The sequence below is a fragment of the Felis catus genome, chromosome B4 (genome assembly GCF_018350175.1).
Source record: "Felis catus isolate Fca126 chromosome B4, F.catus_Fca126_mat1.0, whole genome shotgun sequence".
Lineage (NCBI taxonomy): Eukaryota > Metazoa > Chordata > Mammalia > Carnivora > Felidae > Felis > Felis catus.
The window spans coordinates 102,640,542-102,667,419 of NC_058374.1; the positions used below are offsets into that span (position 1 = coordinate 102,640,542).

General features: G+C 38.3%; 1 protein-coding gene across 4 annotated transcripts in view; it reads left to right on the forward strand.

Annotated features, from left to right (window-relative positions):
- SYT1 (synaptotagmin 1) overlaps positions 1-26,878 on the forward strand; it is a 558,583-nt gene that overhangs the window by 440,622 nt on the left and 91,083 nt on the right. For all 4 annotated transcript variants that reach the window (XM_011284134.3, XM_011284136.3, XM_011284135.3 and 1 more), the window contains one exon: positions 16,494-16,611. In XM_011284134.3, coding sequence (XP_011282436.1) covers positions 16,494-16,611 — 118 coding nt within the window. The remainder of the gene's footprint in view (positions 1-16,493; positions 16,612-26,878) is intronic.

The window sequence follows — 26,878 nt, forward strand, 5'->3', positions numbered from 1 at the left end:
ATAGTAAGTGTCTTTCACAAAAATATGATGCTCAAAAGGTGAAAGCCAGAATGCCAATACAAATAAAGGGGGAAATTATCATAGTTTAAAATGACTTAACAATTGCATAACACACGCTTTAAAACATTCATTTAGTAATCATCGCTTGTAAAAATCTGATGTATTTTACGTAACTAAAAAATTTCTGAAATCTCAGCAGGGTCACTCCAATTTTTGGTCTGAATACATGCAAAATACAGCAACTAAGATGTACCTGTGTGTTTTCTTTGTCTCAGAGAGTGGCTTCCATTCAAATCTATATCATAGCTCACTTGCCGATAAACTATTTTTGCACTGTGTGATTTAGTGACATCCACTTTCCATCCAAGGGACGACTGAATTCTCTAATGATGTTCTGATTTTCTTAACAGTGAACACCACTGAACTTTCCCCTAGGCAAACCAGATGGAAACTAAATTGTTTCTGTAAAATGAACAATTTGTGAAATCTTGGCAAATTGAATTCCAAATATGCTTAGAGATGATCTTGACTTCCTCTGTAACTCTGCCACAACATGCAACGTGTTTAAGGCCTACATGAGAAATACACTAATTAGCTGCATAACCTTTAAGCAGAAATGAATGAGAACAGAATATCACCAACGAAGAGATAGAAGTCAAAAACTCTGAAAACAAGTAATCTGCAGGTGAGACAGCTTCACTAAGAAACTAGGAGATTAATGTGGATGTTGTCAGGTGTTCACTTACCACCTTTGCATTCATCACTTTGACCTGTTTTCTGAAGGAGGTAACCAAGGTTAAGTGAACTTCACATTGATTCAAGTCAGTCATACATATTCAAGATGAAAAATTTCAAATTCCTAGACTATGCCGATAGATATATGCTGTTCCACAGATCTCATCTATACCCAAAATCTATAGGGACTGTGCATGAAAAGGATTGTTTCTATTACCCACAATCTGATTTCACAGTGAAACTACCAAGCAGGTGCAACATGCTTGTAGCACAAAAAAAAAAAAAAAAAAAAAAAAAAAAAAAAAAACTTCATCCCAAGTACAGAATTCTTACAACTCCCATAATGTTCCATCTACAGAGGGTCCTTACTCCCCTAAAAAGGACTAAAATGGCCAGAGTCATAACTGACTTTTATACCTATTCAGAAATTCAAATATTCCACCTCGGCTATTAGGTCATCAAGTAATGAGGATTCTTTTGCATCTCTAAAAGATCCAGCTATTTGATGTCTAAAAAAAGATAATAATGAAGCAAAGAAGTAGGGGAATCTTTTTAAAAATGATTATTCTAATGATACTAAGCTAGCAAGAAAAATATTAATACCTTTCAGTTAAATCTTTTATACCCTTGATCTCATTTTATTCTTACCATATGTCATAAAAGGTAGCTGAGTTATTATATATAAAACGAGTTACGATTTCTCTCCAACCATCAAACTAAAGAAATTTCCAGTGTTACTCATGTATCATTTTTAAAGCCTACTCAATCTTCCCAACTTGTAATTGTTTTCTCTTTGGCTCTTTTACATTTTTACCCTGCCAAGTTATTTTCCCAATGATCTTCATCCATTGTCTTCGGTATGCCTACTCTCCCAGGAAGTTTGATCCCCAAAATCCTACTTCCACTTTTTGCTTTTAATCAGAAATCCAAATGATACCTTAACTCTAAAGAAAGTTTATCAGCTATGTGCTAGACGTAGGGTTTTCTTCTCTATCACTAGTGCATACAACATAGCCTTTCACTTCCACTCCCCCTCAGTCTTGACCAACTAATTCCAAACTTTTTCTACCCTAGCACAAAAATTAAGAATTGCCATTTTTCTCTTTCTGTGCCCTTCTACAGTAAGACACCGTCTTTCTCGACCTGTAACTTTATACTGACCTTTAGCCATATGGCAAACACAGTGTTAGTCAAAACAGATTAAAATCCAGACCTTACTTAATGAAAGTGGCAGACAGAAGCAGCAGACATCTAGAGTATAATATTACAAGTCTATACTGAGTTTGCAAAGGTTGATCATGGAAACACAAAGAGGGAAGAAGGGCCAAACTCTGAGTGTAGTCAGGGAAAGACTCCTAAAGAGATAACAGTTGAGAAGTAAGTAGGAATGCAGTAGAAAAACAAAGGGAGGAAGGTTATACTGGGCAAAGGAACCAATATGTTCGAAGACTGAAGGCACAGTAACAGGGCAGTCAAGAACATGCAAGTATAGTTCTTGCTCTATTCCTTGCAACCCCAAATGAAATTGCTTTCATGTAGCAACATCTCTGCTGTATACATCTACTTTGATACTACTTTGTACAGTGCTTTTTTAATTTTCCTTTTTAGGTCTATGGCCTTTATCTTGTATTCTGGCGTCATTTTCATGGATGCCCTTTGTATTTTCAAACATCTTTTCAAATGAGACCACCATTTCCAAGAGTCTATCTAAAGGGTGGTTGTGTTTAACCTGGATTCTTGCATTTCTGCCGTCTTAATTCTCTTTGCTCATCAAGATTACGAGAGCCAGATGCATTCACAAAGCTGGTCTTTTCTAACCCTTCTCCTTTTCGCTACACATTCACACCCACCTCTAACCCATGTTTTCCCTTTCCAAGAACCCATTCCCCCACTCTAGGTGGTACCCTTCCCCCTATAAATGAGTATCAATACCCCCCCACACACACACACACACAACCAATCCCTTCTGAGCGTTAACTTCCCTCTTGCCTTATTGTAGACAATGAGAATAAATTTTCCCCCTTTCAGTCTATAATAGTTTCCTACATCTCCCCCAAAAGTCCCCAAAAGCAACTTTCAGGGGCAACCTACCCCAAAACACGTACCTTCCCTTCTTGCTAACCTCCTCGTGCTACCTTGTTCTTATCTAAGACTTTTTATCTTCAGGCATTTTTTTTCTCATATGATTTGCTGACACACATGTAAAAGGACATCTCTAGCTGTTCCCACCACCACCAGAATGCATCTCTGCCCTGGATAACAAGTAACTGGAAGATAGAGTGCTCACGTTCCTCTCAATGGGCTTCCTACTTTACACTTTTCTATTTCCCTATCCTAATGTCAAATCTCCCAGCTGCCATTAGTGAAACTTCAATAGACCACAGTATTTTTTTTCCCCCTAATGAGGCTGTCGTAACCTGTATCTCCCGTTTCAATCGTGAAGAGAACCAAGAGCGTTTTAGCTTGCTCAGGGAAATCACCACAGTGCCTTGTGCTTTTCCCTCTGACACAGTCTACGAGATATATCCATCTTCTCTGCCATCTGAGGTTCACATCAATTCTTTATTTCTGTGAACTTGAATGACTGCAAATATGTCTCCTGGGTTCTTCCCCGTTGAACTAGTAATTAAGGTCCCACCCTCATGGCATCTCACCAGGCAGGTCTCATCCCTTATGAAGCGAATCCACACAAAAACCTTTCAAAATCCTCCCACTGCTTTTCCTCGCCGTTCCCAAGTTGTTTTATTTTCCTTATCTTCTCTCTTCCTCCTGCCCTCTTTATAATGGAAAATGAAATAGATGAACATTTTCTTCTTTACCCTCTTCCTTGGATTTTTTTCTCTCTATTCTATTCGTTTCTCTGGTTTTTTCCCCTGCCCAATTCATCAGCTTTTCTTCCCTGTCTTCTCTTGTTTCCAAGGCTTCCATTTGCTATGGACAGACCCACAACCAGCTGAAGCCAGAGTGGAGAAGCTGGGTTGGCCCCCTCTGACCTCCCTAACCTTGCTTTTAAGTAGCTTTTCTCCCCTCACCAGTTTCTCTGACTCGCCTGTCTATACCACGCTCTTTTTGTCACCTTCCTTTGGTTCTCTCCCAGATTTCATGTTCGCCCCCCTCTCACATGTAGGTCTTATGTAATCCTCACGGAAAGATACGGCAAGTGCTACTTATCTAATTCAACAGTAAGGGAAGAATTTGCTTAGAGCACCCCCTTGAGCTGGTTAGTGGCACAGCTTGGGTCTGTTCTTTCACCTTCTCCTCTTTTACCCCTTTATGAGGAAGAGAAGGAAAACCTTCCTGCACCAATGATGTGAATTGGTGAGGCACTGCCCTTCCTTCCAGATTTCTTCTTAGTCACCAACATCCTGTAACTAAAAAGGGGAAAGTATTCTTTGGATAAAACAACACCCTGGCTACTGAGCTTTGTCTGTCAAGATCCTATTCCCCCATAGTATCCTCTCAAGTTAGTTAGGATACACAAGTAAACGTAACTACAAGTGACAGAAGGTCAGGATACAAAGTCTTTGCAGTTTTGCTTAGTATACTAGTAAAAATTTAATGCTGCAATATTAACATAAGCCTATGTAGAAATCATTCAAATGTGTATCTCTGCCACTGGAGGTAACACTTCTCGGGGTCAAAAGTGCCCAACAATGCCTTCCACGGATTACCTGGCATTGTTTTGTTTTGTTTTTTATGAATGTTCCAAGATCAATGACCCACCTTCTAGATAAAAGGAAACACTGTAAATAATTAAGTGCACAGATCAAATTTTCATTTTTATTTAGAAATATGTTGCCCATATTTCAAAATTACTTGGTGTCTACATTTTACTATAGAAGATTAAAATAGTTATTTGGATTATCAGAACTAGTGTTAGCAGTCCACTTTACCCAAGAGCCTCAAAGTCCCTTTAAGACAAGAATGGAATATTTAAAATTGGGCCTGACCCCTGCCCTCCCTAAAAAAAAAAAAAAAAAAAAAAAAAAAAAAAAAAAAAAAAAAAAATCAAGGACATGTAGTTAACATAGGGAGAACATTAAAGAAACAAGGCAACTTGGTAAAGGTTTGTCTTTGGATACCTTCCCAACTATTTTCCATTATTTCCCTTCTTCACATGTCCTCCTACAATTGGTCATTTACCTGGATTCCCATTATGCTCTCCTCTAACTAAAGCAGCATCTCAACTTATAGACAACCACAATCGTCTCCAGTTGTGCCCATCTCCACTCACTTAGATAAATCTTCCATAACCAAAAAAACTATCAAAATTTAATACCAAAATGGATTGTTATATCATCCACTAGGGGGCAAAACGGCATTTCATATCACTTTAAAGGGCTTCTAGAGATCTGAAGCTTCAGCAAAAGGGAACGAATGATGATATTTCAGGCACCACAGCGTATGACAGCATGAAGAATCTTTTGACAAGGACATTTCTGGTACTCCCTTTCCATTCTCTGTTCTGTTCACACTCCCTTACCCTACACACAAAATTCACATATAAAATTAACCACAACAAATTCCTCTACCTTCTCCATAGTTGTTCTTCCTAAAACATGTTTCTGTAATGGCATTTACCATTTTATGTTGAACTTTTGTTTTATGCCTATTCTCCCTAGCACAGAATAAGTTTAAGGGCAAGAACAAGTTTTAATCAGCCCTTTTTTCCCCAGCACCTTGCACCATGACTGACATACTGAAAATATAAAATAAGGGCTTGGTAAACTGAATTAAGATTAAGACTAAGTGTTGCTCATTTTCTACAAACCACAGAAAGTGGAATAGATTACTAATCCTACTTCTAAATAGATTCTGACAAGCAGTGAGTAGTCTGTGACAGAGTGGAGCCTTCAGTAAACATGTATTCATTCTTGGGCTTAATAAATATGTACTAACCATCTTCTATGTGCCAAGCAGTATGCATATGGATGAAAGGACACTATGCAAAGATGATCAAATTCATGGGACTGGGATACAATGCAAAAAATGTGATTATAATTATTGTACATGATTATAATATATGATTATTATAGTCAGTATTTCAAAGGAAACATGGGGGGGCTACTATAGAATATATAAGAAGAGCCTTATTTAGTCTGGTGAATCAAGGTTTCTCTAAATGAATTTTGAATGGGGTCTGAAAGATGAATAAAAGTTAACTAAGCAAAAGGGAAAATAACAAGAGGACAGAGTGTGTCAAGAAAAAGGAACAGTTTATGTGATGGTTTTGAGAATATTCCAACTGATGGCAAAGATGTGGGTCTTTATCTCGGGAGAGACATGATACCTACCTGAGGGTTTTGAGATCTGTTATTAATAAGGTGATTCTGCTCACTGTATTTCAGGAATAAATTTAAGGAAACCAACTAAGACTACTGGAAAAATCTAGATGACCAATTATTGGATTAGAGTGATGAATATTCTCATATTGGAATATGAGATTTATTGGGTAGGAATGAAAACAAGTGAACCCACCTGAGAGATTTCTAACAGATAAAAATCTGAACTCTAAGGAAATCAATGGTAATGCCCATTTTTCTGGACTGAGCAACTAGCTGGATGCAGGTACCAATTACTGAAATAGAGTAAGAAAGATTTGTGAGGAAGATCATGAATTCCATTTTTGGCACTTGAGTCAAAGATGTGTGTGAAATAGTCTCATGTGGAAATGACAAGTAGGCAGCTGGATATATGAGTCTGGAGCTCAGACAAAATATCTCAAGTCAAGATACAAACTTGGCACTTGACAATCACTTCTACATTGTTACTAAAGCCATAGACTGTGGTAATACATGCATATTTCGTTTCACTGCACTTCACTTTATCGAGATTCCTACAAATTGAAGGTTTGTGAAGCAAGTCTATCAATGCCATTTTTCCAACAGCATTTGCTCACTTCGTATCTCTGTCACATTTTGGTAATTCTTGTAATATTTTGAACTTTTTCATTGTATTTGTTATGGTGACCCTGTGGTCAGTGATTACAGTTTGCAGAGAACTCAGGTGATGGTCAGCATTTTTAGTAGTAAAGAATTTAATTAAGGTATAAAAAAGAATTTAATTAAGGTACATACATTTTTAGGCATGTTGCTGCACACTGAATCGACTACAGTATAGTATATACTTTTAGATGCACTGGGAAACCAAAAAATTCATTTGATTCACTTTATTTGTGATATCTGCTTTATTGTGGCAGTCTGGAACTGAACTTGCAAGATCTCCAGGGTATGCCTCTATTAGTTTATGAAGAAAAGAAATGGGCTAAGACCAAAGCTTGAGAAAGACCAAGACCAAATATGAGTTGCCAGAGGGCAGATAAACCAATCAATAAGGCACTGTATTACAGAACCCAAGGAAGAGAGGGATGTCAACAAATCTGCCTAGACCTCAGGTTACAAAAATATTTATGGCTACAATGAAGATCATTTGAAACCTTAGAAGCCGTTTCAATAAAATGGAGAGTAAAATCAGTGGAACATGAATAAATAGGGACAGTGATTATCACCAATTCATTCAAGAAGTTTGGCTCTGAAAAGGAGCAGAGGGATGTGGTACTACCTAGAAAAGAGGGCAGTTAAAATAGGATTTTTGTTAAAATGTAGTATATGAGTGTTTGCTATTGTATGTGTCAGGCACTCTTGTAACTACTTTGCCTTATATTTTACGATGTTTATTTTGCCCATTGGATTTTTTCATGCTGTATTGTGTCCCAGTGTCTGGAACAGTGCCTGACATCTAGGAGATGTCCAATAAATATCCGTTGCATGACCAACTAGTAAATGCCCACCTCAGTTCACTGCTCTGCACTGTACTGTGCTGTTACTTATTTTTAATAGGCATTTTGATTTTCTACTTTAATCATTCTTGTTTTGACATCAGAATATCTATGTTTCCATTATTTCTAATAAGACTACACATGTATTTCTTAGTCACAATAAATTACAAGGAAATTTTGAAGATCTAAATCATAAAGCTGATATCCGTCTTTGATTACATGAATTTTAAACTTAGAGAAGAGTAATTTGGTTTAAGCAGTTACAGGACTTTGTAGGTGCATCCTTGTGTCTAGAACATTTTTGCCCTCTTCTTCACATGGTTCACACCAAATCTTCCTGTTGACCTTTCTATCTCAGCTCAGGCACTCAGTAGGACATTTACTTATCAGTCCCGCCCCCCGCCCTGCATTATGTACTAGCTCTGATTGAAAGGGGAGAGCTAGGAGATTTGTTTTAAAGCTATATTTGCAAGGGAAGCACATTAGTTTTACAAAGAATATGCACTTGGCATGGCCCAAGAAACTGTGATTATTAGGGATAAAGATCTCCAATTAGAGTCCTCCCCTCCTTAGTTCTGTTACTAGACCCTAGAGGGTTTCAACCTTCTCCTCTTTGCTCCCATGGCACTGGTGCAGTTGAACTGTATTATTATTCTCCATCTGCAACTGTCACTCCAGTGACAGAAGGTCACTACATTTGCAAGTTCATAAAGTCCTCCTACTCATCTAAGTATCCATGGAGCCTAGAAGAGTCTATAGTGCAACCTATTTTTCTTTAAATAAGGAATGAAGGAGTAATTGAATGAGTACAGAATTAATAGGTTATATATAGTATCTTCATAAAATAAGTATTCAAAGACACAACATACAGTCTCATTCACCTGAGCAATTTACTGTGTATTTGTACACTAGGCCAGATTTAGTCTTTTCAGCCTGGATACATCCATAGCAACATTTCATACTGTGACCATCTGGACCATTAGATGTAAATACTGATTTGGCAGATACTTCAGTGATATGAGTATAGTTGTGGAAATAAAATGAATTTGAAAGCTACCACCACCCAAAGGATATATTTAAAGCAACTCTTATTAAGATGAAAAACTTGACATTATCCCTTTTTAACTGGAGAATGTCCTAGTATTTTCATAAATGAAGAATATGCAAATAATCTGAATTTTCATTTCAAAAATTTTAGGCTGCCATTTTTTATTTGTCACCTTTAAATAGACTCCCAACCTCAGAGAAAAACCCTCAACTCAGAGAAGCTATCACCAACTTGACACACAGAAAAATCTTAAGATTAACATAAATAGAATATGTCCTTGTAAAATGTCACAGCATTAAGTCAATTCAGGTACCTTTTTAAAACTCATTCTAAAGTACAGCATTTCCAACAAGCTCGTGAACTTAGCTCCACTTGCAAAGGTCACTAAAGTGAACCCTTCTTTTTATACATAAAATGATGGATGGTGCTACAGAAGCCATCAAATAAATATTCATTTTAAATCAAGCTTTTTATTTATCCATTGTAGATGACCTCTGTTCTAATATCTATATGTAATGCTTTTCAAAAAGTAAAGGCATTGCTGTAGTTGTCTATTAAATCATTAATTTGTGTCTACTCTATTCAGTGGCTGCTTTAAAAAAAAAAAAAACGGAATTGTCAAGCTTCTCAGAACAAAGGTTCTTTCTGATTGTCAGCTCCGTATTCTAAAAGAGCAGGTTAATTTCTCTGAATCTCACAGTTGGAACTTTCTCACACTAACTGGCAGTTTCCACCTAGTGATCAAGGCAATTGACTAAAATAAATTATACATAAAGCTGAAATTCCTAATAGTAATAAGGCCCCTTCGTGAGATAATCACACCACCAAAAGCACTCATCTGTCGGCTGCAACTCTATAGGATTTCAAAATTATCTTATAAAAACTATATTTCCAGAAATGTTTTCATTTCTAGTTTTATGAAAGGCCTAACATGGCAATGTCTATGGCAGCAGGCACAAAGAAGGAGCTCCAAATATAGTCATTAGTTGACTCTTTGATTAAACTGGATATACTGTTGATAAAGCACTAGTGTCTGTGCTGTTTATGCAGCAAAAAGTTTGGTGAGGCTCTCATTTCAAAACAATCAACAGCTATTTATACTACCTAATAAGGTAGATCGTGAGGGCTTATTAAGTACAATCCCTGTCCTTCTGGGGTTTAAGATGAGGGAAACTGACATATGAAATGGGGGGGGGGGGAAATCATCTCTAGGCACTATGCTGCTGGCCATAAAGTGATCACTAGCAGAAATGTATACAGGCTAGAATAGTAAAAAGATACTTTGTTAAAAAGATGCAGACTTGGACTAAGGCCTGAAGGTCAGGGGTAGTAATTTTATTAGGCAAACAGCCCTAAAGATATTGCAGATGGATTTCCTGACTGCAAAACACTTGGTGGTAAGAAGTAATAGAAGAAATGTAGTCATTGTTTTGGTGAACTGCCCCCCCCACCCCCCACCCCCACACACACCGCAATCTTGTACCATCTTTATGGACAAGTTATTTACTCCACTGGCTGCCCAGAGCGTTGATGGCTAATGGCTCATAACTGGGTCCCTCCTTCTCAGCATCCCCCTCAGCAGAAAAGACCCCCTGGTCCAAGATGTGGGGACTGTCCACAATGAATGACTGGTGGATTCAGGAGCATAAAAATTTCACCCCTTTTAAGAATTCATAATGTATCTGAAGTGCTGTCCCAGCTCCAGAGCTCCCCATAGGATTGGCTGAGGCCTTTGATAGGACTGCATCATAGCCCAACATTTCCACCTGTGCAATTCTGCTTCCTGCACTTGCACACACATGTTGACCCAAAGGACACACCACAATAAATCTCCTGCCTTCAAGTCTCTGAGTCTGTTTCCCTGGAGAACTTGACCTGTAGCAATAAAGGATAATGTGGGGAGCAATCTGACTGTATTTGATGGAAGGGACTCTAAGTTTATTCATACAAGAGGCATATATGGACCTTGACTCTGTGCCAGCCACTATTCTAGGGCTTAGAACATAGCCATGAGAAGAACAATTCTCTTGTAAACCTATTCTAGTGGGGAAAACCTAAACAAACATAAAGGAACTTTAAGGGATATATGGTAGGATGAAAAAGAAGCAGGCCAAGAGGACAAGTAGTGTGTATATTTAGGACCAGATAGGACCTTATATAGGATGGCCATATAAAAATTCTAAAGAAGTGACACAGGATCAGAAAGCTGAATAAACTAATAGAACAACCCATGATATTATCTGGGGGAAGAATATTGCAGATAGAAAGAACAGTAAGGCCAAAGGCCCTGAGGTAGAAGTGTGCCTGGCATATGTTGAGAAGAGAAAGATCAGGAGCACTGTACAAAGCAGAGGGTCAGACCACATGGGCCTTCTTGTCTGAGGAATATGGAGGATTCTAGGTGAAATGAGAAGACATGAAAGGGCTCTAAATAGGGACAGTCTCATGATTAGATTTCCATTTTAAAAGGATCCCTTTACCTCATAGGTGAGAAAAACTCTAGGAAGGAGCAAGAGTAGAAGCAGAAAGGCTATTAGGAGGCTATCAGAGAGGTGTAGGCCAGGAATGAGAACTTGGGCCTAAGGTTATAAATCATAACAGTTTGCCTGGGACTGAGATTTTTCAGGGTATACAGGAATTTTAAGGCTAAAACCGAGAGTCTTTTGCAAATCAATGCTTTTGTTCTCCCTGCCTGTACTAGAGTGAAGGCCTTTAAGTAGGGAGAAGAGGTCAGATTCAAAATAGATTCTGAAGGTTGAGCAAATAGTGAAGTAGAAGGAGAAGGTTTGGATAGTTAGTGCAGAGACAAAGTACAGAGTTTCTTGAAAGTCAGGAAAATGGCATTGGTAAATAGTCTTTGGAGAAACTATGACTAATGAGATCTTTCATCAGACTGTTGCAGAAAAAACATGACCAAAGCGTCCAGAACTTGATCTCAAACAGTAGAGGTAGAAGTAATGGAGGTGGTGATAGTGATGGTGACAATGACAAATATCAGAGATGGAGGTCATATTGGAGGTAGAGGTGATGAGGGTAGAGGTCGCATTGATCATGATGGGGAAAAATTAAGTAAAATTTAAAAATCCAATTTGAGGAGCACCTGGGTGGATCAATCAGTTAAACATCCGACTCTTGGTTCCAGCTCAGGTCATGATCTCACAGTTCATGGGTTCGAGCCCCATGCCAGGCTCTGTGCTGACAGAGCAGAGCCTGCTTGGGATTCTCTCTCCCTCTCTCTGCCCCTCCCTTGCACTCACGTGCGCTCGCGCTCGCTCTCTCTCTCTCTCTCTCTCTCTCTCTCCCTCTCTCTCCCTCTCTCTCCCTCTCAAAATAAACTTTTTTTAATCCAATTTGAGAGACATTGGCAAAGACAGAAATTTCAAGACTTCTGGGCTGAAAGACTAAAGAAAAACAGAAGGAACATTGGTCACTGGAAACCAATTACGTAGAGACCCTAACAGAAAGGGGTATTGGAAATAATAGTCAAGGGGAGGATTTGGTAATGAACACATTTAGTTAGAATGAATTTAAAATGAGAGTGGAGTATCTAAGTGGGTGGTCGGTTGGAGCATTAGTTTGTCATTCCAGATGCCAGTCTGACAATACAGAAAACTCATTATTTTGAGTCAAAGGACCTTGGTTCAGTTCTGCACTGAGATGCCCATGTAACCATATGTAACCTCTGGGTCTCAAACTCTTCATGAATAAAAGAGGCATAACAGTACCTACTGTTGTTGAGAAAAGACAGAATTGTCAAAGACAAATAAGCATCTGAGATGTAGGTTTGGGGATCATCTTTCTCTGGAAGTTTTCCAAGAACCACTTTTGTTTCTCATCACCAGAACCCCAATAAAGAAAACTTTTTTTTTTAAGTGTAGAAAGTCTTGGTTTCTCAAACTTTAAAGTGATACATAATGAGACTTACCATCAAAGGAGGCTATTGCTGGGGCACCTGGGAGACTCAGTCAGTTGAAACTTTTGGTTTCAGCTCAGATCATGGTCTCATGGTTCATGCCTTCAAGACCCACATCAGTCTCTGTACTGACAGTGCAGAGCTTGCTTGGGATTCTCTCTCTCCCTCTCTCTCTGCTCCTCCCCTGCTTGTTCTCTCTCTTCTCAAAATAAATAAATAAAACTTTAAAAAAAATTGTAAAGGAGCATATTGCTACCCAACCATCTTTCTTGCAAACTGACATGTGAAAACTATTAAGTAAGGGAGGTTGACATAAAACTGTCCACATATAACTATCAGATCATTCCAGTTCTTCTGTGTAAGTGACCAGAGATAAAGCCTTCATAGGCTAGAACAAGACTCTAGGAACAGAAGTGCATCTCCATCTAATCACAGAAGTTCAGGGAAAGGTTTTATGGAGGAGAAGGAAATACTTGTTTTCCTACAAGTCATACTGGTACGAGACCATCAATCTAAGATTCTAAAGTAACAGCACATGCTTACAACGTAAGCCTCAGACATAAGCCTGTTTCAGCCATGGCCAAATAGAACACACCTTCGGAAGAGGTCAGCTCCATGCAGAGCTCTGACAGCTATGTCCTTAGCGGGGTGGCATCAGAGCATCTCTAGGGTGCATATCTTGGCTCTTCTTGCTTCACATGAACTTAGGGTTCCCACCTCATCCACAACATATGAAAAACATATTGTGATCCTATTTAGAAATGCCTTAAACCAAGGGTCAAACCAGCATGTAACAGAAGTTACCCCAATTCTCAAATTTCATTTTAGAGAATTATTAAAGCTACTTTTTTAAATGTTTATTTATTTACTTAGAGAGGGAGAGGGAGAGGGATAGAGAGCAGGGGAGGGGCAAAAAGAGAGGAAGAGAGAGAATCCCAGGCAGGCTCTACCCTATCAGTGCAGAGCCTGATGCAGGGCTCAAACCCATGAACCTCAAGATCATGACCTGAGCTGAAACCAAGAGTTGGATGCTCAATCGACTGAGTCACCCAGGTGCCTCTAAAGTTGCTTTTTAAGGAATTAGTAAAAGCATATATTTATACTCAGATAGTTACAACTCAAAAAATGTAACTAATAAGATAAAGGTTCATATGAATTGGATGCCTTCACCTTTTTCAAGAAAATGATGCCACAAAGAATACAAATTCCCAAATAATGACTAGCCTTCAAGTGGCCTACAGAGCCAGAAGGAAGAAGATTTTCATACACTAAAAAGTAACTTCAATTGATTAAACATGTATTTTTAAGTTACTAATTCGCCATACCAGTTATAGTTTTATAGCATGTGAAATCTCATACGTTCAAGTTCCTAAATTAAGGATTAAGTGTAAATCCTTAACTGGTGTTAAATAAGCATTTTTCCATATTTCCTTTCTCCCAAAACATCCATCTTTATTCATCACCCCCCCTCAAACATTCATTCTTCTTCCACTCCATAACTTTACAATTACAGGTAACTACACACTTCTCCTACCTGAGGCATGGGAGGTTCAAACTCTGTAACCACTCCCTTTCAAACTAGATATTATGCAAAATCTTAAAAATTCCCTATGTTTCATAAGATTGAATAATAAAGAAGTATTAGAACAAAGATAAGTTGTGATGTTTCTTGAAACAACTGAGATGCCATAAATTGTATCTTTAGACTGGACTATAAAAGAGGTGCTGTTTAAGAGAGAACAGTCATATCTAAAGCGCCTAACTAGAATGGTTAGAGTCACCTGGTTCTACAAGACAGTGAGTGCCCCAGGGAGGGTACTGTGGCAAAAAGATAGAATCCTGCAAAATGAATCCTCCTAATGAGTATTTTTGAACAGCAATTTTGTTCATTTATATTTCTCTTATAAGGTTCAGATGAATCTGTCCACACCCTGTATTAATTTTTAGGGTATTGATTCCCATTCTGTATTTTCAGACTATGAAATGGAATTTATTCTACCAGATTCTCTTCATGTGTAAATTAATTCCTAGAGAATAAGTAGGCACCTCGGGTGAATTTAGCACATTACAAGTTACTATTATCTACATTAGTGGAAGGGAGATATGACCTAGGTAATTCAAAACAGCGATATTATCTAAAATTTCCATTTATTTACTTTTTTGAGAATGCATGGAAAGTGATATTTCTGACAAGGACCAGTCTTCAAGGAGTTTACAGTCATATAGGAAAATTAAGACATGTGCATAATAAACAAAGAGTCCTTAGTGACATAAGAGATGGATAAGATGCTATGAGGACTCAAGGAATCAATTGGGATTATAAACTCATATTATGTTTCCAATAAAGCATTACTTAAGCACAAACTCCTCTCCCTCTCTCTCTCTCTCTCTCTCTCTCACACACACACACATACACACACAGAGAACATTATTTTTCACCTATAGATAAATCAGAACAGGTAGATTCCCTTTCCTTTTTAAAATATGGCTTTATGGCCAGTAAAAGGAATTACATTTCCTGAGGTTGTTAAATTACATCTAGGCAGTTATTTCTACACTGGAGACTTGGGCTGATTTAGCACATAAAGTTATCAATAAGGCCAAATACAGTCATAATAAGAACATAACATGAGAAGGCCTTCTGTACCTTATTCTTACATTGAGTCCAACTGCAGATGTTGGATACAACCATCATCTGTAGAATCAGAATTCACTTTTTTTTGAGGGGGGGCAGGAAGGTATTCTAAGAAATAAACCTTGATTTGCCATAATACCTAATTTCCTGTGTCAGTAGTTTAGGGCACCTGGGTGGCTCAGTTAGTTGTCTGACTCTTGATTTTGGTTCAGGTGATGATCTCACAGTTTGCGGGATCAAGCCCCACATGGGGCTCTGCACTGATAGTGCTGAGCCTGCTTGGGATTCTCTCTCTCCCTGCTCCTTCCCTGCTCACTTTATTGCTCTCAAAATAAACTTAAAAATAGAGTTTAGATCCTTCAGTCTCCCGCCCATTCTCATACTTACACATGTGAATGCAAGAATTCTACTCATGCTGAACAATATCATGGCTCTGAATTAGTTATCCTAAGAAGGTACTAAGGGGTGTGAACCCATAGGAGTTCTTTCTGAGAAAAAGTTAAAACTTCTACATACCATCATTTTAAACTGAATCAAATGTTCAGAAATGTCAGAGTACAGGACTGGTGACTGTTCCTTAGGCCTAAAGTAGGAAAGCAATGAAATAACCTGAGGGGCTAGGAGGTGCTTTGTATGACTGTACATTTCAAATTTCCAACCTACTGCTTAGATTTGTACAAATAAGGGGAGAATAAGGGAATAGTCAGATCTCACTTGAAATGAGTAAAACTGAATGGGCAAAAACTTCTACTTGTTGCCCTTCCACTCCTAGGAATTCTGAATTTCTCATTAACGATTCAGTCCAAAGGCTCCTGGCTGGCTCACTTGGTAAATCATGTGACTCTTGCTCTCAAGATTGGGTGTAGAGCTTACTTGTAAATAAAAATGTCAAATTAAAAAATTTCTTTAAAAAAGTCAGTCTAACAGTAATACAAGTCCTCTTCCCAAAAATCTAAAGTAGTAGACATAATCCTATTTGAAAGGTAAAAAGACAAAAATTTAGGCAGATTGATTCTGCTAAAGGAGTGCTAGGCTCTTTTCAAAGCCATTTAATAAAGTTATGAAATTGTGCCAAAAGCATTGTGGTGCTATTCAGAGTGGAATTTCTAAAAATGTCATCTCGGTCTCATTTCCTGAACTGTTGAATTATGGATATATTTTGATGAATGATAAAGTATAGATGAGCTATTTAAAAGTGAAATGGGTTACAATCACTCTTCAGATCTTAGTGAATGAAAGACCACTGGGTACATGCCAATGAACCTGAGCACTTTCAAATTCTAATTGTCCTAATCTTCCTCCTGAGGAATTTGCAATGTATGTGTACAAACTATATTCACCTTCATTCACAGAGTCACTTATAGTCTCTTATTGGTTTTCACAGCAAGAGAAACTGGGTGATATCTGCTTCTCCCTTCGCTATGTACCTACTGCTGGCAAGCTGACTGTGGTCATTCTGGAGGCAAAGAACCTGAAGAAGATGGATGTGGGTGGCTTATCTGGTAAGGCTGTGATGTTTACTGATTTGCTTGTTTTTAATGCTGTTTCATCATGGATACCAGATGCATGGCATATATACTGTGGATCCTCTGTCCTTACTGATTACTATTTCCTTCCCATGGAGGCTGGAAGTGGTCTCAGAATTTATCCCAAGACAGTGCTCCAGAAGCCACTCTCACTTTATTGCAATTGGCATAAAAGATGAAGTCTATTTTCCTGTTTCATGGTCAGAGTATCAATCATCAGTTCTACAGCACTGAATGCCTCTCCCTTCCCTCCCCCCCTTTTTTTTTTTTTTTTTTTTTTTTTTTTTGCTTCTCTTGAAAGGCAATGCCTATGACCATCTTTTGTGGTAGTTGTTTTTTTTTTTTTTTTTTACCAAAATTTACCTGTAACATAAAAATAATGTCTTAACCAGGACTTATTTATGAGAGGGGCACCTGGGTGGCTCAGTCGGTTAAGCAGCCAGCTTCAGCTCAGGTCATGATCTCATGCTTTGAGAGTTCCAGCCCTGCATCGAGCTCTGTGCTGACAGCTCAGAGCCTGGAGTCTGCTTCCAAATCTGTCTCCCTTCTCTCTGCCCCTCTCCTGCTCACGCACTCTCTCGCTCTCAAAAATAACCAAAGAAAAAAAAATTTTAAAGCCTTATTTATGAGGTATTTGATAGCCTAACATAGTTTTTAGTGATACTGTTTTATTAAAGATGCATTGTTTCAAATATAAATAAGCAATAAAACCTATTTGAGGGTGAATCCCCATGGTAAAACATTTATTTCTACAATTTATGTTGGGGATGGAAGAGACCTTTGGATTTGAAGTTCTATATAACCCAAACTTATTTTTTCTTAAAAAAAAAAAAAAAAAGTATACTCTTCCTCAAAAGCAAAGCCAACTGAAGGATTTACACAACAGGATTTTTTTTTAATTTTCTGTTCTGTGTAATTGTATTTTTAACTTTATAGTAAATTATTAAAGTAGGAGAAGTTTTCTTTACATGCCATAAGGTCATCATCATAAATGGACTATGGCTGTCATTGTTTGTGACTGTGTGGTTAGAACCAACATTACTGGTTATTCAGTGTTATCTCTAATGAAAATATTGCAAACTTCAAAAGGTCGTCCCAATGCAGCATGGTCATTTTATATTCTAAAGCATAACAGCTCAAAAATGCTAACACTGAGTTTCCACTTACTGAACTACTAATTTGTCAACCAAATTCTCCTGGTATTTAAGTTTATTTCTCTTTATAAGTAAGTTGCCTGAGAAAGCTGCACTAATTCATACCACAAAGGCTCCACTGCAAAACCTACTACTTTCAGGGGCACCTGTGTGGCTCAGTCGATTAAGCATCTGACTTCAGCTCAGGTCATGATCTCACGGTCCCTGAGTTTGAGCCCCGCATCAGGCTCTGTGCTGACAGCTCAGAACCTGGAGCCTGCTTCAGATTCTGTGTCTCCTTCTCTCTCTGACCCTCTCCCATTCATGCTCTGTCTCTATCTCAAAAATAAATAAACATTAAAAAAAAAACCTACTGCTCTCATTGCTTAAAGAATAATAGAGCAAATTTAAAGCAGTTTCCTCTAAAAATGTTTAAAAAATCTCATGTGCCTAAGATGGAAAAATATATGCATGTATATATATGCATATGTCTATACACACATAACTTTTTTGGCTCTGTCCTTTGATATGGCCCAGAAAACAAAGACTGACCCACTGGTAATGAGCACCCTTCACACCAGATACGGCTTGAAAATATGAAAATACAGTTTCTAATTAAAATAACCTGGTATTTATTAAGAAAATGGTAGTTCCAGGTATGGTGCAGGAAATATACAAGCCTAGAATATCTCATCTCACCAGAAAGCAAGGAAGGTCTGAGAGTACAGGGGTCATGTCAAAAGACTTGGAAGCCACCCCTAAGACACTTCCACTGGCCAAAGATGTAGTCATTCGGGCACCAGTAATCTAATAAGTGTAGGGTATTCAAACCTAAACCAAAAGAGCATTTAATGTACAGAGAAATGTTTAGCTTTAAGAACAGTTCACTCCCAGGTAACTACTTATTATCCTGAGGTAGAACTTCCAACACCTTTGACCTTTCTTTCCTTTGGGTCAATGGCCGAATCCCATGCTAGGTGGCTTCCTTGTATCCTCCCTCACGTGCTCCTTTTCTAACTCCCATGCCGACCATCTCTTCATTGCCTGTATCCTGCACTCCTCCAATCTCCCAATCCATCACATTCCCTTTCACAGAGTTCCAGAAGCGACTTAACCCTGAAACCAATAAAACTTTAGGGTCCCTCATTTGTTCTGTCTCCTTCCAAGATCCTAAAAAGGAGTTCCCACGATCCCTGATATTTCACTCACAATTTGTCACAGTCTGGGTCTCCGACTTCTCTGCCACCATCCATCTCTTTTTGTTTAGCATCATCTGAGTGGCTACAAGCATTTCTGAGAGTTAGTGAAGAACAGAAGTTGGGTCTGGCAGAATGTATTTATGTAGCTTGTAATCACTTCCATGTGTAATTGGGTTATTGGTGGCTGCTGAGGAAAGAAAGGGCTGCTGGGAGGACTCCTAACCACTGCACCAACTCAGCATTGTGACATGAAAGGGGCAAGGCCAGAGTTCATATCTAATTTGGCATTTATCATTTTCTCTGTACTTCTTTATGTTCTTTTTATTTTTCAAATGCCAAACTACATTTGCTAGAAATGGCCAATTACTTGAATCCAAGTAGGCTGTTTTGCCAGGGTCTAAAATTATAGTAGCTTCAGGACCCACACACCCTGGGTCTACCCCTACATTTGCATTACCTGGAACTGTTTTGTCTAATTATTAAATATTAAATAAGGATATTTCAAAACTCTGAATCTCAAGGGCTCCATCTGCCTGTGAAATTAAGTCAATCACTCAGATCTACATAACATAGGTCCTTCCAGACTACGTCTCACCGTATTTCTATAATCTATCCAAATTGACCACCACACAGTTCTTCAAACAGACCATGTAATTTGCTGCTTCCACTCTTTGCTTAAGTCATTCCCTTTACCTGGAATTCTTCCCCCCAATAATGCCTACCTAAATGCTATCCATTCCTCAGGCCAACCTTAAGTCTTATGTTCTCATCGGTTGAACAAATATATGGCGTTTCCCTAACTTTTGTGTTAGGCATTGTTTTTAGACTAGATTTGTATCAGTGGACAAAACAGCCAAAGGACCCTGTCTTGGTACAGCTTACATTTTAATTTCGGGAGACAGGAAACCAATAAAAAGCATGTAGTATGCCAATAGGTGCTAAGTGCTATGGAAAAAGCAAAGCAGGGAAATAAATAATGAGGAGTGGTTGTAAATGGGGTGCTCAGAGAAAGCCTGATAAGCAGGTAACATTTCAGCAACAACCTGGAAGAGGTGAGGAGGTGAGCCGTGGGGTGTCTGGGAGAGAGAACATTTTGGGTGCAGGGACTTCATGATGCCTTTTCTGATCCATTCCAATAGAACACATCTTTCCCTTTTTTAAATGCCAACAGCAGTTTGTTTACACCCTTCAAACATCACGCTTCTCTCTCACTAGACTGTGCTCTGTATTTATATCTCCCACACTGCCCTCACTGACTGGTAGCACTGAGCATAGCAGCTGAATGAATCATGAATTATTTACCAAGGAGCTATGGCCTAAAAACAAGTCTTGCATTTCAAATTTGTTTAACCTACTTACCACTAAAATAACTGTAAGCACTTGGATGGTCTGTCTCAAAGTAATTTGACCTATGTCCGAGGAGACCAAAATTATATAATGAGATCATTCCAGGTAACTCAAATGTTTAACTACATTTGCTGGAAATGGCTTGTTAATTGGAACCAAAGTGAGTTGTTTTACCAGGGTTTGAATCCCATTCTACCACCACTGGCACTTTGACACTGGGTAAGTTCTTTAGCTTTCTGAGCCTCAGTTGCATTATCTATAAAGTGGGAGTAATAAGATCTTTCTTATAAAGGTGCTGTGAGAAATAAAGCGTAGTCTCTGGCACACACAAGTGCTCACGAAATATTCTAATTATTTCTATTAGTAACTTTATGAAATCCTGGGCTAAATATGCAAAATGTGAAAGCAACCATTTAATAGTTTAACCAATTATTTGATTGAATGGGGAAAAAGAAAGGTTTCTTTGTTTAATAGGATTGGCTGGTCATTTAAGGCAAAATGATAGTAGACCCATGTTTTGCACAGAGCAGTGAATTAAGACAAGGTATTGAATTAAATAAGAAATATTAGGGGAAAAAAGGAAAAAAACTTTAAACAAGTTTTCTTCCTATTCTACTACATGGTTTCTTTCTTACTGTAGAAATTCAAAATGCACTGCATAAAGATTTTGCCTCTGTCATATACCCACATAGCAATTCATGCAAATCCCAACCCTTCTTACAGTGACAAACTTGACTGGATCATTCACGTGTCTACAGCAGATCTTTACACTTGCATATTTAATATTCCAATTCTGGAGTATTTGTGAGCAACACCTAGAGTTTCTGAATCTAGCTATTTGTACTGAAATCTTGAATCTTGTCGGCTGCAAGACTATCCTTCAGGATTAAGTTGGTAAAGTAAAAAATGAATTGGGCTTTTTGCCCTGTACTTGGAGGGGGGAAAAAAAAGAAAGAAAAAAAAATCTAGCCTTCTGCCTAGTAACTGCTTCTCAATATCTTCACAGCCTTTTATACATCTGTATGCTTGGAGTAAATTTCTCTTCAAATAAATGTTATCTCTTTGTGAAAACTGAGGAAGAATTTCAACAGTCTGGTTAGGCTGCTTAGTCCAGTTAGGCTGCTATAATAATACTATAACCTGGGTATCTTCAATGAAATTTGTTTCTCATAGTTCAAGATCAAGGCACCAGCTGATTCAGTGTGTGGTGAGAATCTACTTCCTGGTTCATAGGTGGCTGTCTTCGTTTTGGGTCTTCACATGACAGAAGGAGCAAGGGAGCTTTCTGGGATCTCTTTTATAAGGCAATAATCCCATTCATGAAGGCCCCACTCTCACAACCTAATCGCTTCCCAAAGGTCCTACCTCCAAATACCATCACATCAGGGATTCAGTTTCAACATAGGAATTTTAGGGCGGACACTAACATTCAGTCTGCAAAGAGGTCAAAGAAATTGAAAGCATTAGAAATGTTGAAGATTCTCAAAGGCATGGGGTTGTATGTCTTATATTTCTGAGCTATGTATTTTTACCTGTGCAGACTCTCAAGGAGTAAATACTTTCTCCTACCACAATCTCTTGTCCTTGTTCATATTCCAATAACTGCTTTTCTCACTTGTTTTTTGTTTGTGTGTATCCATGTAAGTGCACGCGTGTGTGTGTGTGTGTGTGTGTGTGTGTGTAAGTGAGTGAGTGTTGTGGGGGGAGCTCTCAAACCAGAAATTTAAGACTTCTAAGTACAGCTTTAATGAGTAATTTCAAGACTAAGTTCATTTGGACTTTATAGCACCAGTTAGAATTTTGAAGGTTTTCTAACCTAAGGATATAGCTGTTTGAAGAAAACACCAAACTTGTGAATCAGCAAGATGGCTTTTAAATTTCCATTAGGTCGAAATTTTTCATCTTAAATCTGATAAATTTTTTTTAACTCTTAAGTCATTATAACATAGTTACAGAACACTGTCTAGTTTAGAAATCCTTTTCTAACTTGGTTTTCTCATGTGGTTTTCAAGATGGACCTGTGAGGTAGTTTCTGAAGGTAATATTCTCAGAAAATTGAAGCTTACAGACATTAGATAATGTCCATAAATCATCTCGCTCCACGTCTGACACATAGGAGGTGTCCAATACTGGCAACTGCTTTTGTTGTTACTGACATTCAAAGTCACCTGACTTGTAGACGGCATACCTGGGACTGAAGCCCAGATCCTGATTCTCAATACAAAAATGTCTCAAAGACCATTCCATTTCCCTCTTTCCCTGCAGCTAGCACATAGTCCCTTTTGAAATTTTTCCAAATGGTTTGTACTGCTGAGAACCACAGAAAATAGCTAAAAGTCAGAAGTTTGTCTCTCCTGTCTCTTTGATTGGGTCGTATTCACCTCAATTGTGAGGGGAACAACAAAAGCACATAAAGTATGGCAACAAGAAGGTGCTGGGAAAATAGAGATGAAGGACCAGAGTCATAAGCGCCTATTCCAGCAGTCTCCTAAACGTCCTGGAATTGAGAGGTGGCCATGAGATGGGATCAAGTCAGGGACATCCTGACAGATAGCTGGAGGAAATGTAGTTGAAAGTGTTCTCCCTGGTCATCTTTCTCCCTTTCACTTTCCACCCAGACCCCACCCCCCAGTCTTCTTCCTGGTCATCCTCAGTCCTGTCCTATTACTATGGAATTCATACTGTGAAAAGCAAAGGGTAGCGCTATAGGAGAGATCCCCCAAAGCATCTAAATCCCCGAGAGAAAGGGCAAGGAAATTCACAAATTGCAGCAACTACTTGCGGGAGAGGAGGAAGAAAGGGGACTCATGGTGGCAGAGGAGTCACTGCCCATTTGTGGGAGGCTTCCAGTGTGTGGTTGAGCCACTGAGACCTAAGCCATAAGATTTACTCTGCCAGCCCCACCCAGCCCTTCATACCTATATACACACTGTTCTTCCTTTAAGATACAATTTTGAAATTGTTCATACATTTGTCTTCTTACAGATACTGTTCTAAAAATATAATTTGGAAAATAGAGCCAATCTAAGTATTTGAAGTCACCTAGGAAAAAGCAACTCACCCAACCTTGGGAACCACTAGATTCCACATAGAAACCGCACATGAGCAGAGGCAGATCATTCTTTCAGGCACAGGCACGTAGGTAGATAGAGTATCACATCACGTAAAGACATCATATTCTACCTATATGAGAATCACCCCATTGTTCATGTTAAAATTTAAGATTTCAGGGACTACCTCAGACCAAACTATAACTGAACATCAAGGGGGTGGGAACCTGGAAGCTGTATTCAAGTCCCCCCCCCATGTTATTCTTATGCCTCTCAAATTTGAAAACAATACTTTATACAAAGTATAAAGAGAGTGTGAGTTGAAGCCAGGGAGGAAAACATTGCGGTATAAAAATGTATTAAATCAACATGTTGTATATATACTTAAACTTATAAAATGTTGTATGTCAATTGTATCACAAAAATTTTTTTTAAAGAAAACTTTACTTTAGGAGCTTAAATGCTACATCATAATTTTAGCTGAGGTCCAGGTCACCCAAATTCCAAGTTGGAATTTTTTTCTTGTCAGTGATGTAGAATCTATCCTTTGCCTCACAGAATGGAATTTCCTTAAATGAGATCTATTTTTTATTTCATCAGCCTAGTATCCTCTTTCTTGAGAAATACCTTGTCCACATGTTTAAATTGTCTTCAGTCTCTCCTACTGAAAGACAAAAGCAGTAGATTGTTCCTGTATACATTTATGACACCACCCTTATCTGTCCTTCCATGCGTACTAAAAGCATGACAGAGAAAACCACTCCAACTTCAAGTTATTTGAGCTAAAAGTCACTAGGCTGGGAGCTAAGCCAACAAATAAAGTGGCAAAAACTTATTTTAGCCAATTAGATGGGGATATACAAATTAATTGGCCATGATATCAGGGTCAAGAAACAATATGCAAATAAATTGGCATTTTGAGCTAACGGGACAGGAATATGCATAAACTGGCTGTGATGTCAGAAGTCTTCATCATAATTTTAGGCTTGGATGTTGTGATATAAATTTCCATGACACTTCAAAACACTCAGTTATAATGTTGATAAAATAATCTAAATCTCTATTATGTGAACTTGATCTGAAAAAAAAAAGACAATGACAAATCTTTAAGCTCGATATTAGAAACTGAGTTATTAAAAGGGGCTATGTTAAAGTTTAATGCAAGCTAAGACCCACGCACAGTAACCACAGGATGGACAGAGATGCTATGCCTGAAGGAATAATAGTGGCTTCAATGAAGTAAGAGCAGACGTGGGGTGTGAGCTAGATTTGAAATCAGGAAGCAAGTGACAGGCTGAAATGTATTAGTTCAGAACATTTAGCACAAAAACGCCTAAAGAAGTCCTTTAGCCAGCAGGTACATATCCAATCATTCAACAAATAGCATTTGCATACCCACTGTGCGCCAGGCAGCACGCCAGTCCTTGGATACATAAGTAAAAATAACAGCAGACACTTGCATAGCACAATGTGAGCCAGACACGGTTCTCCACACTTTATATATGTTAACTGATTTAATCCCATTACAACCCTAGGAGGTAGACACTATTTTTATCGCTATTTTTTTTAGATGGAACTGGAGAGGTAAATAACTTTCCCAAGGTCACAGAATTCGTTTTTGGCAGAGTTACAATGGCAACCCAAGCAGTCTTCAGACTCCATGAATAAAACAGGACTTCTAAGTCCTTATCCTTTCTCACTAGGCTTAACCTGGAGAACAGATGGCTAAGTACATGTTACAGTTCCAGAGATGGCCAAAAATTCTACCTGATTCCATAATTCCTTTAAACCCAAACTAAAATTCCATCATGGAAGCCACTAATCTAAATTAGTGTGTTGACTGTTTAGTTTTTGGTTAGACAGCAAAGACAAGATCAATGACTCCCTATGATCAGACAACAAATATTAATAGATTTCCAGGCTGAAGGACGGTCTCCATTTCTTTGGTATGTTATTTTAGTGATGGAGTCTTTGCTCACTAAAGACGATGACGCGCAAAACTGTAGTTTCAACTGTATCACTGGCAGAAGTGGAGGGATGTTGCTAAAACATCATGGAAGAAAGTCCAAGTCTAAGGATTTGTATGGCTATCGGGTGGTAGAGAAAGACTAAAAAATGTTATCTACTACTCAATTTTATCAAGGGTTGATTCTGGAAGACAGTGTGTACTATTACTGGGAAGAGGGGGCAACAGGATTTTATAATACAAAAGCTTATTACCCTTTGTCAAATGCGTTGGAGCTCTGTGAGTCAAAAATCACATTTAAATAACACTGAAGAAATTAGAACTGCACCTGACAACTTACCAGGAAAATAGAGCTTGGCTTAAAAATGTTAACAATAGAAATCCACAGATGGAGAAGTGGAAATAGTAAGTTCCAAAGAGGTTTGTACTAAGACATTTGTACTTATCACCTTGAAACTCTCCATTTTGAAAGTAACAGACATGTTTCCAGTCATTGAAATCCAAGCTCAGAGGATAAATGAAAAGATCTTGCTAGGCTAAGTAAGCCAAAATAGGATAGATGAGCTTCAGTGTGGGCAAGCTTAGAAATAATGCAGTGAAAGGAAAGGAAAAAAAAATCAAATTAGTATAAAATAAGATCAATTATAAACCAAGAAAAAGGTCACATAGAACCATCCACTGAAGACATTCACCAAACACCCAGCTACAACCAACCAGGCTTGGTGCTGTCATGGAATTATTATAAATACAAGAGGGGGGAAATGCCCTTTGTCACAGACTAAAGCTCACACGTGTGTGGAGTACATATAGTTATGGCCGCCCACCTCAAGAAAGATGGATGGTGTTAGATGACCAACTGCCAGAAGAAGTGGCTAAAACAGAGGGATGAAGGGGCTGTGAGGACAGGCTTAGAATATTGGGACTTTGTAGTCTAGGAAAGGAAAGCTGAGCAGACATATGACTAAAGTCTGAATATCCCGACAGAGCTAGGGTAATATCTACCTTTTATCCCATCCCACAATGCTAGAATTAGGAAGGGATCTTGATGTTTCAAAGAGAATACATAAAAGGAAGGCCATTCAGAATGATCTCAATGATCTCATCTTTCAACTAAAAATGCTTTGTCAAATTTTCTTTGCAGTTGGATAGTAAAAACTTGTTACTCTAGAAGATGGAATAGGTTGAGATAAATGTGTAAACCTGTTTTGAGTTATAGGCTTAAAAAGGGGACATCTCTAAACCTTTATTTTGTGTTGTGTTATAGGACCCCCATGCCTTTCCATGGGTAACCATCAGAAACAGGTCTTGCAGCTGCATATCCCCATAATCCAACCCAGAATGACTATATTCACGTCCTTGAATTGACCATTCTAGCTTCTGCTCTCCATTCACTATGCAAGGAACAAATAGGGAAGGTTAGATTTTCTAATAGGTAATTGTGTTGACAAGACTAGAGTCCCATAATATTCCTGGTTTTTAAAACTACATTTGCTAAGCTTCAAGAGATTTTATCATCCATACCTGGTAGAGTTTTTCTAATAAGGGTAT